This window comes from Vicia villosa, linkage group LG3 (genome assembly GCF_029867415.1).
Source record: "Vicia villosa cultivar HV-30 ecotype Madison, WI linkage group LG3, Vvil1.0, whole genome shotgun sequence".
Lineage (NCBI taxonomy): Eukaryota > Viridiplantae > Streptophyta > Magnoliopsida > Fabales > Fabaceae > Vicia > Vicia villosa.
Window position 1 is genome coordinate 69,241,232 of NC_081182.1, and position 15,478 is coordinate 69,256,709.

The following is a 15,478-nucleotide window of genomic DNA, read 5'->3' on the forward strand; positions in this document are numbered from 1 at the left end:
TAGCATAATTCTGTTGCTCCAAATTTTGATATAGAAGAATACTTGAAATAAATTATGGAAAAATTATGGTGGCACGATTATAATACGAACGATCCAACTACAAACTAGAAATTCGAAGAATCTTAGTCTAAGTTGCACTTATCTCTCAATGTGAGAAAATGAGCATTTTTACAAAACAAAATTACTACTTAAAATAAATTCTAAAATCTTGGATAAATAATGGAGAATTTGGTGCAAAACTGAGTTTGAGTGGGTGAGAAAAACCCGTTTTTAACGTCATGACAGGTGTCATCCCAATTGACGGCCAGCCGTCATGACGTCTTCAAAAGGGGGCGCGTTTTAGGCATGCTTATGATCAACCAGTCAACCCATCAAAATTTTCTCTTATTCCTTCTTCCTTTGCCTGCGCTGACATGCAGGATTTTCAAAGGGATGGTGGGCGTTAGCTCTATAGTGAGCTGATCATGACAGCACTAAGCTTGTATTTTTTCCCGTTTTCACCGTTTTTTTGCCCAAGTCTCCAATTAATAAGTAACTAAAATACACGAACAATACCCACATAACACAATAAAAACATATAAAATCGACATTAAAATGCATGCAAATCGAGTCAAAATATACTATGCATTTTCATGTTATCATATTCATTGAAATGTTCTGCATTGAGCCCATTCTAAAATGCTCCTACAAACATCTCCTAGTTGGGATGAATCACTTTGATGATCACTCTTTTAAAACGAGCAAGATGATCCCTTAGTGACTCTGATAGACCCTTGTGTACGCTAAAGAGGCTGGTGGTAGTTAGCTTCTGATGCCTACTTGCAACGAATTGATGGACTAATTTCTTCACCAATTCTAGGTAGCTAGTGGCAAAGAGTTTTAGGAGGCCCATATACCATCTCAGGACCGCTTCCTAAAGGTACTAGATAAAAGGTTACACTTTAAAGAGTCGGGTACTTTGATGATGGCCATGTGAGTTTTAATGAAGACCACATGCTCATACTGCTTGTTGTGTCCATCAAACTTAGCTAGCGATAGCGACTTGAAGTTCTTTAGGATTAGCATCTCCTATATTTCATTCAATAAAGGTTGGGAATCCAGTACCCCCAATTCCGTCACCATATTAGCCCCTTGTTAGTGTTGTTGGATATGGTGAATGTTGTCTTCCAAGGTTTGGTTCTGACATCGAAGGTCGTCCATAGCGGCATGCATCTTCTCTATGGCTCTTTCCTCACCTTCAAAGTCTTCTCTAGTCAAAATAGATGTTTTCTTGTTGACCATGATATGGGGTGAATGCAAAGTTAATACTTTGTATAAATATAGTGAGGGTGGCACAAGTCAATTTTATTGGAGCCCCACGAAGGGCGCCAATTGTACTAGATAAAAGTATAATGATTGTGACTGCCTTGAGTGGATAAGGGTCGTCAGAGGCTTAAGGGTTTGTTGAGGATTAAAGCTAGCCCATCCAATGGAATGAAAAGATTTGTATAGAAGATTTTTTTAGTGTTAGATTTTTATCTCCCACTATTACGATACTGATTTATTTATAACCCTGAGTATTGAATTGAGCCCCCTAGTATTAAGAAACCACTTTCAGTATGAGTGGTTGATTTCTTGAGATTCAGGAGATGGATCAGGTTCTACGACTTTAAGGTTGATGACATATGGTGTATTCACATAATTATATGGTCCCAACTGGGATGATATGGACCAGCAATTGAATTTTATCGTTACTAGCTCTGATCGGGAAGAGATGGCTCCATTCTCAAGCGTCACTAGGAATCGTCCCCAGCCAAATGTATAGCTCCTGTCCCTACCCCCATGTTTTTCCTGGTTCAGGGCGGACGTCTCTAGGGCTCCACCTCCTACGCTCTTGGAGTGGCTATTTCCTAAAATTGGGGGGAGGGGGGCCGTGTTAGCTACGCTTTAAGCATGATTGCCGAGTGGGGGGTCTGTGCCAAAAGTATAGTCCACACCATTCTACTAAGGGCCATAACAACATTTTCACTCGCAATATTTTTCATAGTTAGCCTATTATTTATTTAAATTTCAGAGAACCTTGAAGGATACTTATCTTGCCGGGAGAATCCCAAAGAAAGATTGTGCAACCCCTCCTCGATCCTTTCCTCGATTGACTACATTATCAAGGAGCATTAATATGGATTCTTAAGGCGCTAAGTTCAAAGAAGTCTGGATTTGATCGCCTATCAGTCAGTTTCCCTTTGGAATAATATGCATTTGGGTAGGATCCAAGTGCTATCTTATCCTCAAGCTAGACAACTTATAAATCACTACTGAAGAATTTAGTAGGTTTTGATGTGTGACTTCTTCGATATGTCTTGCCTTTTTCAAGTCGGCATTGCTCACGGCTGGTTTCCTTTCACTATTGTGATACACCTATTTCTTGTGGATTGTAAAGCTACTACGCCTAGTTTGCCGAAAAGGATCTACTAGGTGTTATACCCTAATTTTTAACCCTAAGATCACTCAATCATTTTATATTCATGCAACACATCAAGATCACAATCTTGAGAGTGACCCTTGGTTTTGTGTTAATATTTCCTTTGAGGGATCACCAAGCACCCATGTTTATTTATCTTGTGAATATATGTTTTTATGTTATACTGATCTCTAACCAAAATACAAAAAGATGTTTGGATTCTCTTCATACTTTGTACATTGTAGCTGTTAAACCAAGTACATTTATCTCCTCTCTTAAATTAGGGTTTTGAGGATCGACTCTCAATCAATTGGTCATCCATGGAAGCTCAATGGCTTAAACTTCAAAGGAACACTCTAATCATCAAAGTGTCATGTCTTGAGCATCTTTTGACTTCGTTTGACTAAGTTCATCTCAATATCATGTGGCTCTATTCATCAAGAGACTCCATAAGTTCATGTGTTTATTTCCACGCCTTCTTCAACAAGTTTCATCAAGTTATGATCCTCATCATCAAGTGTTCTTAAAGATAACATCATTTCATGGTCTTATATACTTCATCATGCCTTAGATTTCAAGTAAATATCAAAAGATTCAAAGTTGATTCAAGGTGTTTGACTTAATTTGACAAGTTCTTGATTCTATGGTCAAAAGGGCATAACTCTCTCAATTTTCAATATTTTTAGTGCATTTTTTGGCAAATTATTCTCCTTGACATCATCAACGACTTCTCTTCGGAAGTCAAGAGATAATTTTGTGAAGAAGGTCATCAAAGATGTGAAGACATTATAGGCCCTCCCTTAAAATTCAAAAAATTTGTATCAACTTCAAAAGATCATAACTTTCTCAATTTTCATAATTTTGAGCCCACTCTTTTTGATTAATAATCTTGAGTGAGTCTACTTCATTTCATCTTGATTGATCAAGAGCTAATTTGGAAAGGAAGGTCATGAAAATTTGCAAAAGATTATAGGTCATCTATGGAGTTTTCAAGAATATTTCATCAACTTCCAAAGACCATAACTTGTTCAATTTTCAACATTTTTCAGTGCTTCTATTTGCTATGAACTCTTCTTGATGTTATCTACAAATCATCCTCAATGATCAAGATCAAATTATGCTTGGAAGGTTATGGAATATATTGTAACATTATAGGTCACTTTGAAATTCTGCACTTATAAATTTTTCTAAGTATAAAAATCAGTGTGTTTTTCCAAACTTTGAAGATGCATAACTTTGTGCTCAAATGTCCAAATGGAAACTATCTTGGCATATTGTGTTCCTTTTATCAAGATATTTCCAATGCAAAAGGAACCAATCCATAAAGCCTCCTACATTGTGTGTTATGCATTGATGAACAAGGGACCTTGCAACTAAAAATTCCACCATGATCAGTTTGCAAAACCTTTTAAAAGTTGATTAATTGGGTGAATTAAGGTTCAATATTGATCTAAACATGTTTATCAACCTTCCAGAAGATGATTAGTGCCTTGAAACTTAAGTTTTGGCTGCGTTTTGATGGATTGCAAATCACACTTCTCATACCTTCGACCTTCACACGAATTAACTCCATTTGTCATCATTTTACACGCTTAAAAATTCCATCAACTTCCTTATAAATAGAGGATCATTCTCCTCTCATTTCTCAAGATTTTGATAGCCAAAACACCCCGGCTAAGATCCCATTCGAACTCTTAAGCTTGAAAAAAAATCGTTTTTCCATTCCCACACCTCAATCACTCAAATTTTCCATCCAGTTAGCTTCATTGACCATCATTGAAGCTAACCAGATCATTTGCAAGCCAAATCGTGCCTCCATTGAAGCTTACCAAGTCAAGTTTCAGAGTAGATTTTTTCTACTTTGTGTAGGTAGAGATCTTCACCAATTCAACTCAATCTTATGGCTAACATGAAGATCTTGAATCACTAATACTCACTGCATAGTTAATTTCAAGGTCTGGCTTCGTTTGGTACATCTGTTTTTAGATTTCATTTTAAAAGTTTTTCTGGTTTTCTTCAAATCGATTGAGCTAAAGTTTGAATAAATATTTCGTGAGGATGTGGTTGAGATCGTTTGGATGAGACGAATCCAATGATATTACTAGCATTTGATTTGGTTATCTTTTGAATGCCTTCGAATTTTGTGCAGATTCCTTTGAAAATCTTTGGCCGGAGGTTGAAAATGACTTACATGTCATCTTTAACCAATGAGAAAGTGTCATTTGAAATAACTCTACTGGTTTGACTTGGTTTGGCTTTGTGTGTGTGTTTTAAATGAGGTTCACCATGAGCATGTGCCTTAGAGCCATTAGATTAGTCAGGTCAATTAATAAGCTCTCAATCCAACGCCTCGTACATGTTCTAATTTTATTCTATTTTCTTTTATTCCATTTAATTTCGAAAATTCATAACTCCTTCATTTTAATTTCAAAAATTACGAACAAATATAAAAAATATTTTGAATTATTTATGATTTTATGAATATTTTTCCATATTTTTTATTTTATCATTTAATGTTTTTAATGTTTCCTCTCATTTTCTTGGTGTTTTAATTAGTTTAAAAATATTTTTAAGTGTCTAAAAATTCTGAAAAAATTTAGAGATCGTCCTTAACCCATGGTGGTTTTGGTTTGAATTTATTTGATGTTTATGTGTTTGGTTTGAATTTTGGTTCTTATTTTCTTTTTTAAAATCATTTTTAAAATAGTTTTAAATTCCTATTTTGTTTTGATACTTTATGATCCATCTTAGAGAAGGTTTTGATCTGTTTTTTTTTCTCTTTTCATCTTCTTTCTCTTGTCTTGTGGGTACAAGTATTGATGAATTTATTGTGTGTAGGTTATGGTTTTATCATCCCTCTAATGAATCATCAAGATGAAGTCTCATTATGGCTAAGAGAAATTCATTTGGACTTATGTTTTTGTGGTTGATTCATTTCCCTCCCTCTTCATCTTAATATCATTCTTCTTTTTTCCTTTTGATCAATTGGACTTAAAGATTCATTTGGTTCAATTAGGGTTGGATTGGTATTGATGAACTTTTATCATTTCAAATCTACTTCAAGGTGATCATGAGATCATTTTTATTACTTTGGATTTATGATAAGTTTGTCCTAATTACTAAGAAGGCTTTGATTGATGTAATGATCTTATTAAGCTCCTTGACTTTGTCTGTATCATCTTGTTTGTTCTTTTTACATGTGCTGCAAGTTTTAAGAGGATGATATTTTATATCATTTCTCTAACTTGTTCTTAAAAACATAAATTTCTATTGACCGGCCTCATATAGGTGCAACTTCTATATAAGTTCACTTACGATTGCTTAACATAGCGCTAAGTTTGCCCCGAATCGGATTACTAACATTAATACTAATCATTAACCATATAATTGTACTAACCTTTACTTTAATGCAATTTATTATTCTGCACTTAATTTTTCTGCTCTTTATCTTATTGTCATTTACCATTCCTTACATTTTAATTTTGTGCCTTTTTCCTTTTTGCTCACTTAAGCATTTATTTTCTCTCTGCTCATTTGAGTCTTTGCTTTTATTTTGTTTGCTGGTGTAAAACACCCTAAAAAACATAATTGTAGACTCTGGACTATGGCTATTATCCTATGCTCACGGAGATTGGACCTATAGACTTAGGATTAGGAATTTGACCTTGGAACCTTCATTTGAAACTTATTTATCTGAGACCTTTGGACCTTGTGTTATCCTGTTGTTATTTTATCTAAAGTCCTTGGGGTTTACTCCAAGGCATGGGGAATTTTTTTGTGTGCATGTGTTATTTTAAAATTTCATCTAATGCAAGAGTAATTGCTGAGATATCAAGTTCATCTGAGGCAAACCTAAGATTCTCCTAACATGTTAAATGGGATTATTATCTTGGAGCTCTAGTTATTTGGTTCAAGTGCTTTTTATTTACCATGCTTTGAGGTTAATCCAAAGGAAGGGAATGCTTATGTTGACTTTATGTCAAGTGTTGGCTTCTTTGTTGGTTAGATTGTTCATGTCCTTAGCTTTTACTTTATGCTTAGGGGTAGTCCCTTCATCTCCCCCTTCTTAAATTTTCAAAATCTTCTCCCTTTTTCAAAACCTTATTTGTTTTTAAACTTGACCTTTTTTGCAACAAACCTTGACTTTTGTCAAGTGATCATAATTTTCAATCAAACCTCTTGCCATTTTGGCTCATTCTTTTAAAATCTATTTAAGGATTAGTCATGAGTAATCATCATGGTAGAGATGTAATCCCATATCCCTTTGATATTGATTGATATAGTTGATTCTTTTCCACTTGAAAGAGTTAGTGGCGTACTTGTTGATTTCTATCCAAGTTAGAGCCATTCTTTCACTTGTGTTGCAAGGAATCCACTTGTTCTCATGTTCAAGTATGTTTAGCTGAGTTTTCTCCTCTGAGATGACAAAGTGTCTCTTCATTTTTAAAAAAACTAGCATGTTTTTTAGCAGAACTACAATTGCTCTGACTTCTCCTTTGCACTAAGGAGGTATGTAGGCATAAGATGTGATGTCTTGCCGAGCATAATTAAAAAATACGAAAACTTTCTTTTCATCTTTTGCACACAATTCTTACACATATTTTCAAAAAGGTTTATGTGGAGTGCCACAGATGTGAGGGGTGCTAACACATTCCTCTTGCATAATCAACCTTCGTACCTAAGATCTTTGCTTTGTTTTTATTAGTTATGATTTGAAAACTTCTTTGGGTTTTATTTCTCTCTTTTCCCATTTCTTTGGGAAATAATAAAGTGCGATGGTGACTTTCACTAAAATAATGAGTCAAGTCAATACAATGGATTTGGTCTCAATTTTTCACTACTACACTAGGGATACCATTGAAGGCACTTTTATGTCAAATTATCAAGGAGCTGACAGTTACCTTCTTCCCATCTTCTCCTAATGAAATTGTCAAATATGTCATTCTGCAGGGGCTAGTTGCTGAAATGTTGAAGGCCAAAAGATTTCTGCCACCATACGGGCTAAGATCTAGTTGACAATTAGTCAGTTGTTCCAGCGTCTTGATGTAGAGGATAGTACATGAACTTCTATCATCTACGATGATTCTGATTATTGCACGATCAACGATGACAACTCCTATAATTAACAACAAATTTGCATTCGGGGCTCTATTTACCTTTTTGAGATATAGAAATCCTAGCACTAGTCGTTTTTTTGTTTCGTGAACTAGCATCCATCATTGCTTGGAGAAGGTGCTCTAGTTACAAATCTACTTTAGATGTTCCTACACTACATGTCTCGTCAATGAACGATAATTGATGTGGAACATGATTAGAAGATTTAACAAAGTTCTTTAGTACGATGCAGGAGGTTACTGCCTCCATTTCCCAATGATTTGGTAGAGATCTGGTTTGAATCAAGAATGATTTATTTGTGGAATTTTGCGGGAATTAAGAGTCAATTCTCATTAGGGGTGGGGATAGGCCAGACCGACTAACAGGGCCCTACGGCCCAGCCTACATAGGCCTAGGTCAGGCCAGGCTTTTTAGATAAATAGAAAAGGCCTAGGCTTTTTTATAAGCCTATTTAGCTAAAAAGGCTAGGCCACATGCCACATAAAAAGCCTTTTAAGCCTAAGAGGCCGACCTATTTAAATAAATATGAATAATTTTATTATTATTATATTATATTTTTTACTTTGAATTAAAAATATAAAAATAAATTTTAGTTATCTTGAAGAAATTATGAAAATAAGATGAAAAGAATCTTATGAACAATGTCATAAGTTGTTTCGATAAGTTCTCTCAAACAAATAATATCACAAAATTTATACTACTAGGTAAACTTAAATAAACTAATGCAAATAAACATTTAATCTCACTGATCTTTTAATTTGTTACTCTATATAAATACGAGTTGAATGACTTATTTACAAATGTTCAAATGAAATAGGCTTTTAAGTAGGCTAATAGGCCAATCAGGCCTTCAAAAAGGCCGGGCCCAGGCCAAAAAAATAAGCCTATGCTAGGCTACAGGCCAGACTTAGGCTTTGAATATTATAGCATACCAGGCTCAGGCTTGGCAAAGCCTAACTCGACCCAGCCTATTCCCACCCCTAATTCTCATAAACGGTGTCATTGTTCCATTGTGGAACTAGAATTGGTGTTCATTGATGACATATGTCTCTGGAATCAATGGTGTGATCTTCAATACGGTGGCGCCGGGTGGACCTGCAAGATTAACACTTAAACACCTAAGTGAGTTACATAGTCAAAGACTCTCAATAGTGAAAAATAGAGATTAAAAAGTGTACCTTAAATCTCACGTGTGCTGATTTTATATGTTGGATAATGTTTATTGAAATTGTATGTGATTGAACACTTGTATGGGGCTTTTGACCAGCCAAGAACACAAGGTATGATTATGAGAGGGAAAAAACCAAATTCTGTTAGTTATTTTAATTTGATTAATGGATTTTGTAGGGAATAGGATTTTGAAGTGGCTAAGAGGTTGTTTTATGATGTGAAGAAAAGAGATTTTTTTTGGGTTGAGGATGAATGATTGGTAAAGCTTCATTTCCCCAAAAGAAAAACAAATATGATTTTTTTTATTTCCCTTATTTTTGGTGATGGTGTTATATGAATTGTGGTATGTGATGGTGATTGAAGAAGATAAAGAGAGAAACTATTTTCTGGGTTGACGATGTTTGGGGCGTTAAGAGAAATATGTTTTGTAGATGATAACATATTGTTGTTGATGGTGGTGCACAAAAATACCAAAAATATTGAGAAAATTAAAAATAAATAAAATAATATTTTTTAATGCTTTTAATTATTAATTGATGGAAAGAATATGTTGTTTATAATATATATATATATATATATATATATATATATATATATATATATATATATATATATATATATATATATATATATATATATATATATATATATATATATCCATCACAAAAAATAGATAGTGTACATTCAATCAATCAGATGACACCATTTAATATTTAATTATTTATTAAATAGAATGACTATTTGATGTTTTCAATGCATTTTACAGTATGATAATTTTACCCAATTTTTTGAGTTAGATAAATAAGAATTTATTTTGTATTGATGTGAAAGATTATGTTGTTAAAGTATATATTTTTGTATTTATTTTGTATTAATGTGAGTAAGACTTAAATCTGGATTTTTTTAGATTTTGAAAATGTTAATGATGTGTGTTAAATTTTTTTAAAAAATGTTAATAATGATATTTTATTTTTGAAGATTTATTTTTTTGAATTTTTATTTATATTATAATTAACATATTATAATTTTTATTTGTTTTTTAAAGTTATTGAATTTTATTTTGAATTAAATATATTATTTTATAACTCGAAAAAGATTATGAATTAAACTCTATTTTTAAATGTATTATTTTAACTTTTAATAATATTTTTAAAATTTAATTAAATTATATGTTAAATATTCCTTACTTGGAGGCAAAGTGTAATTGCCACATCATTGTCACATATTAAATAAACACATCACATCTGCAAAAATGAAGAAGATGGAAAATTGCAAGAATTGTGAAATAAAAGACTAAAAAGCTAATATATGACTAACAAGTTAAAATCATCAAAATAGAAACTAAAAATTGCATTTAAACGTTTTTTTTTCTTTTTCTTAAAAAGAGCTATTAGCTATAAGCTATGTTAGGTTGGCAAATGGGACATGCTCACCTCATTTAAGTCTATTCCTCAAAAAAGCATGCAAAAATTATGATGGAACTAAATATATATAGGCACTAAATATATATAGTTGAGGCCGCGCGTCTAAAATCTGTGGTGGACCCACAAATACTTACAAAATTTTATGTTAATACCCACGTTCGTAAAAACCTTCGTAAAACAAGATTGAACGGAATGGTTATATTAGAGGATGCGAACTTAAACTTTATCTCTTCCATAAAAAAATATGGACAAAACAGACATACACAACGAGCTTAACCCGTTTTGCTACTCTTAACCTATACTATACTATACTATATTATACTATACTATACTATAAGAATACCTATACTATAAGAATAAGTTATCACATCCTACTTTTCTTTTTCCTCATGTAACTCATAAGCTTTAAATTTGAAGAATAGTAATATATCTATGGTAGGACTTCTTCAAAACAAAAATATCCATGGCAGGTAGAATTTCACTTCTTATTTTAGCATAAAACATTGGTTTTATCCTATAACATATTTATAGATACATTAAAAGTTTGATAAAAAAAATACTCCTTAAAATAATAGAATCTCACTTCTTATTTTAACATAAAACATTGGTTTATGACTTTATGCTATAACATACTTTATATGATTATATCTAATTCCTAAGCCTTATTCATTCCGTCTTATCCTAAATAACAGGATTTTCACTTTAGCTTCTTTTTTAACACCCTCTTACAAGCAAGGTACTGGTGCAATAACCCTTTATTCCACTTCCTTTCATTATATAAACTCTATTATTGAAACCAATTATACTCACACCAAACACTAATTTCCCTCTTGTTTTCTGTTTCTTCTTTTTCAGCAACATGGCTAGTAGTAATCTTCGCCAGTTACAAGCTGCTCCTAACAAAATGCAGCTCAAGAAGGAGAGACGCATGTTCTCTACTTCTGATGATAGTGCCATGATGAAACAAGTTCAGTCCACTCATGCACCTGATGGCCGCGAAATCGATGTTAAACCTCTTATTCAAATTGTTGATGAAATATTGATTCAGATCATTGCTCGGAGCGTTGAGGGTCATGAACATGTAACTAGTACATTAAAATGCATGCACATAACATGTTTTTTTAACCACTTGCATGTGACATTTGTTCTAAACTGTTATTATGGTTTGTATATATGGTTCATGTGACAGGTGAAAAAAGAGCAAGAGACATTGGAAACTGCTGTTGCTTTGGCTGAATTTGATATGCTTGATGCACTGGCTTTTATCATTAACAAAATTTCCTGTGAGGTTGTTGTTATATTATGAATCTCTTCACTTTTATGAAAGTTCATTGTTTTTAATATTTATTACTGTTTTCTAAGATAAAATGATGTTTCCTTAATAACTCACAAATATGTCAATTTTGAAAAAGGAGTAGAAGAAAACACATTTAGCTTTATAAGGGCCGTCTTTCAAGACATGCAAGACGGACTATTGCACAGGACTATGCAAAACGGACTATTGTACGGTGCTAAAAAAATTTCAGGATTAAACAGTGGCTAAAAAGGACTCATAAAATATTTGTTATTGTTAATCCATAGCAAAATAGGGCCGATATTTATTTTTCCACAGTAAAACCATAATACACATAATAAATTTACACAGAGTTTCCGAAAATTTAAGATAGCTCTGACCTTTATTTTGCTTTTAGTGCTACAATTACTTATGAAGAAGAAATAATCAATAGTAAATTTATGTATGCAGCTATCATGCAAATGCTCAGGGGGTGGAGATGCACATGCATCAACAATGGTGTTACTGAATTACCTCTCAAGCTATTCCTGGCATGCAAAAGTTGTGTTAGCCTTAGCAGCATTTGCTGTTATTTTTGGAGAGTTTTGGCTTGTTGCTCAATCAAGTGCTTCAAACACACTTGCCAAATCTGTCGCTCTCCTTAAACAACTACCTGACATTGTAGAGAATTCTGTTTCATTGAGACCACAATTCGATGCACTCAATAAGCTTGTGAAGGCTGCACTTGATGTTACTATGTGCATTGTTGAATTCAAGGAGTTACCTTCTGAATATATCTCAGAAGATGTTCCTCCTATGTCTGTTGCAAGTGCTCATATTCCTATTGCTACCTATTGGGTCATTAGAAGTATTGTGGCCTGTGCTTCACAAATTGCAAGTCTCATAGGGATGAGAAATGAGTAAGTTAATTACCATATGATGTAAAAATGATATATTTTCATCCCTTGAATTTACTTAATCATTTTTGAAAAATGATAACTAAGATAATGAAACTCCAGGCGTTGGCCCGATGGTGAAGACTTGAGTTCTGAGAGTGTGCTCCTCTCAGAGTCTCAAGTTCGAATTCCGTTAAGTGCCAACAATTTTTGTGTTGAATGACTATGATCTTTTTTTTTCTTGCAGGGCCATGTCATCAGCTTCAGAGGCATGGGAATTATCTAGTCTGGCTCACAAAGTCGCTAGTATATACGAGCACCTCAAAAACCAACTTGCTGTTTGCTATCAATATATAGGTGAGCACATTGTCGAAAACATAGTTAGAAACTTAATAAATTTGGATACTATTCTTACTTCGAGTCGTTACTATGGTAATTGGTACAGATGAAAAGAGGCATATTGAGGCATTTCACAATCTGATACGTCTTTTCGAGACAGTTCATGTAGACAACATGAAAATCATGAGAGCACTGATTTATGCAAAGGATGATATCCCTCCACTTATCGATGGAACTACAAAACTAAGGGTTTGTTTTTAGATTACAGTAACAATTAACTAGTCCATTTTGTGTGTGAGACTTAATCATTCTACACCATGATAAACAGGTTAGTCTTGAGGTACTAAGGAGGAAACATGTGCTACTTCTCATATCAGATCTCGATATTTCGCAAGAAGAGATAATGATACTCGATAACTTGTACAAAGATGCAAGATCGAGGGGCGAGACATACTATGAGATGGTATGGATTCCAGTTGTGGACAAAGCAACATGGAATGAAGTGAATAAGCAAAAGTTTGAGTATCTTCAATCATCAATGCCATGGTATAGTGTTCGCGATCCTTTCATTATCGAACCATCGGTGATTAAGTATATCAAAGAAGTGTGGCATTACACAAAGAGAGCTATTCTAGTAGCCCTTGATCCACAAGGTAGATTGTCCTCCCAAAATGCTCTTCATATGATATGGATTTGGGGAAATTTGGCCTTTCCTTTCACGAGCGAGAAAGAAGAATCCTTGTGGAAGCAAGAGATTTGGAGCCTTGAACTTCTTGTTGATGGCATTGATCCTGCAGTTTTAGACTGGGTACGTAATTTTAGTGCTAGTTTATTTTGATCGCGCATAGTCAGAAACATAAGCACAATTGGCCGAACTTCGTGATCAATTGCATTTTCTATATCGCTTTTACTTTTTGTTGCAGATGACAGAAGGAAAAATCATATGTCTATTTGGAGGAGAAGATCTCGAGTGGATAGAAACATTCACAAAAACAGCGATGAACCTAGCGAGAACAAGCAACTTCGATTTAGAGATGGTTTACGTAGGAAAAAGCAATGCAAAAGAGCGAATGCAGAGAATGATAACCACGTTTAACTCAAAAAGATTCAGTTACTTTTTCCCAAACGTGACATCGATTTGGTTCTTCTGGGCAAGACTCGAGAGCATGTTATACTCAAAACTACAACACGGAAAGACAGTTGAGAATGACAAGATCATGAGCGAAGTTATGACAGTACTTAGTTTCGATGGGAGTGATCGAGGGTGGGCGATATTCTGTAGAGGACCATCTGAAATGGCAAGAGCTAAAGGTGATACTGCTTTAACAAGTTTGAGGGATTTTGATAAATGGAAACATAATATTGAACAAGACGGTTGGGTTCCTGCGTTGAATGATTATATTAAGGAAATTCAACAGCCGCATCATTGTAATCGGCTTATTCTTCCTGGAAGCACTGGTGGAATACCGCAGAAAGTTGTTTGCGCGGAATGTGGGCGTCAAATGGAGAAATATTTTATGTATCGTTGCTGTGTGGAGTGACAGAAGGAAATTTCATGTGACATTATTAGTACTGCTTCATGTGTTCATTTATGTATAATAAGATTGGTTTGAGAGTTGTTTATGTTTTGTTATAGGGTCATAATATAGTGTTTGTTGTTTATGTAAGATTGGTATAAATGTTTATGTTTACTAGTTGGTATAAAGTATTAAGGTTTTAGAAGCATAACTTGTTTCAGTTTGCTAATAAAGTGTGTTTTGTAGAACTATTTATATTAAAATAAATATTGTTGTAATTCATTTTGTGTTGTAGAAAATTCTTGATTAAATTATATTTGCAAGTCATTCTAACTTACTGCATGTGTTTTTCTGCTTTATAACTTTATTGAGAAGACATTTAGAAAATACTGAACACTTTTTGGTGGAGGTTCAAATATATGAGGTAGAAGAGATGTGAATTGGCTAAGTTGCAAAATCTAACCATGTGAAAGAATTTAACGGCTGAGCTTTTGTGATTTCTAAGGATTCAATTTAGCAATTTTAGGGTAGCGAGATTGTAAGTTCTTATCAAATCAAAATTCATATGGGATTTTCTATAGGATAGATCTAATGACTCACCATCATGTATAAGACGAGACATGCGGTGTTAATCACATCCGCCTAAAAGTGTATCGGTAGACCGTAGACTCATCATATTTATCATAGTTCGTGTTAATTATTTTTGGTATCGGTAGACTCATGTATAAGACGAGACATGCGGTGTTAAACACGATTTTTATGCTCTACAACACCATTTTATTATGGAATACGGAAATGAAAAGTTGTGATAGTTATACCGTTTTTGTCACAACAGTTTTCTAAATGGTGATTAACAAATTCACCACCATGATAACTTCTTAAAGTGGTTATTTTCAAAATAAATTACTTTTGGACAAACTTAGAAAATTTAACAAAAGCTTAAAAAGTTTCTTCCTTGTGACCTAAGAATAAAGTTCAAGTGAATCTAGTTAAATCATCTACTATTACGACATCATGATAATTGTCTCCTAGACTTTTAGTGCTTGAGGGATCAAAGAGATCTAGATGGAGAAACTCAAGAGGTTTTGACGTGGTAACATAATTTTTCGGTTTAAAAGACGCTATTGTTTGCTTTTTCATTTGGCATACATCACATAGCTTCTCTTTTGAAAAATTTATTTTAGGTAGAGAAATTACTAAATTCTTAGATGCTATCTTATTAATTAAATTAAAATGAACAAGACCTAACCGTCTATGCCATAACCACAAGTCTTCACACTAGGTGACTAAACATTTGATACCAC

General features: G+C 33.6%; 1 protein-coding gene across 1 annotated transcript; it reads left to right on the forward strand.

Annotated features, from left to right (window-relative positions):
- The first annotated feature begins 10,971 nt into the window (after positions 1-10,971).
- LOC131656049 (protein SIEVE ELEMENT OCCLUSION B-like) lies at positions 10,972-14,429 on the forward strand. The gene is made up of 7 exons (XM_058925834.1): positions 10,972-11,230; positions 11,339-11,437; positions 11,894-12,342; positions 12,566-12,675; positions 12,764-12,906; positions 12,986-13,465; positions 13,581-14,429. The coding sequence occupies exons 1-7, from the start codon at positions 11,009-11,011 to the stop codon at positions 14,196-14,198; spliced, it is 2,121 nt and encodes a 706-aa protein (XP_058781817.1). The 5' UTR covers positions 10,972-11,008; the 3' UTR covers positions 14,199-14,429.
- Positions 14,430-15,478: the final 1,049 nt, after the last annotated feature.

What these genes read in the sequence shown, in the direction of transcription:
- LOC131656049 (XM_058925834.1), top strand. Translation starts at nt 11,009, where the DNA reads ATGGCTAGTAGTAATCTTCGCCAGTTACAAGCTGCTCCTAACAAAATG. An exon ending in TGTTTGCTATCAATATATAG is followed by an intron (nt 12,676 to 12,763) that starts GTGAGCACATTG and finishes TAATTGGTACAG; the next exon opens with ATGAAAAGAGGCATATTGAG. An exon ending in ATCCTGCAGTTTTAGACTGG is followed by an intron (nt 13,466 to 13,580) that starts GTACGTAATTTT and finishes TTTTTGTTGCAG; the next exon opens with ATGACAGAAGGAAAAATCAT.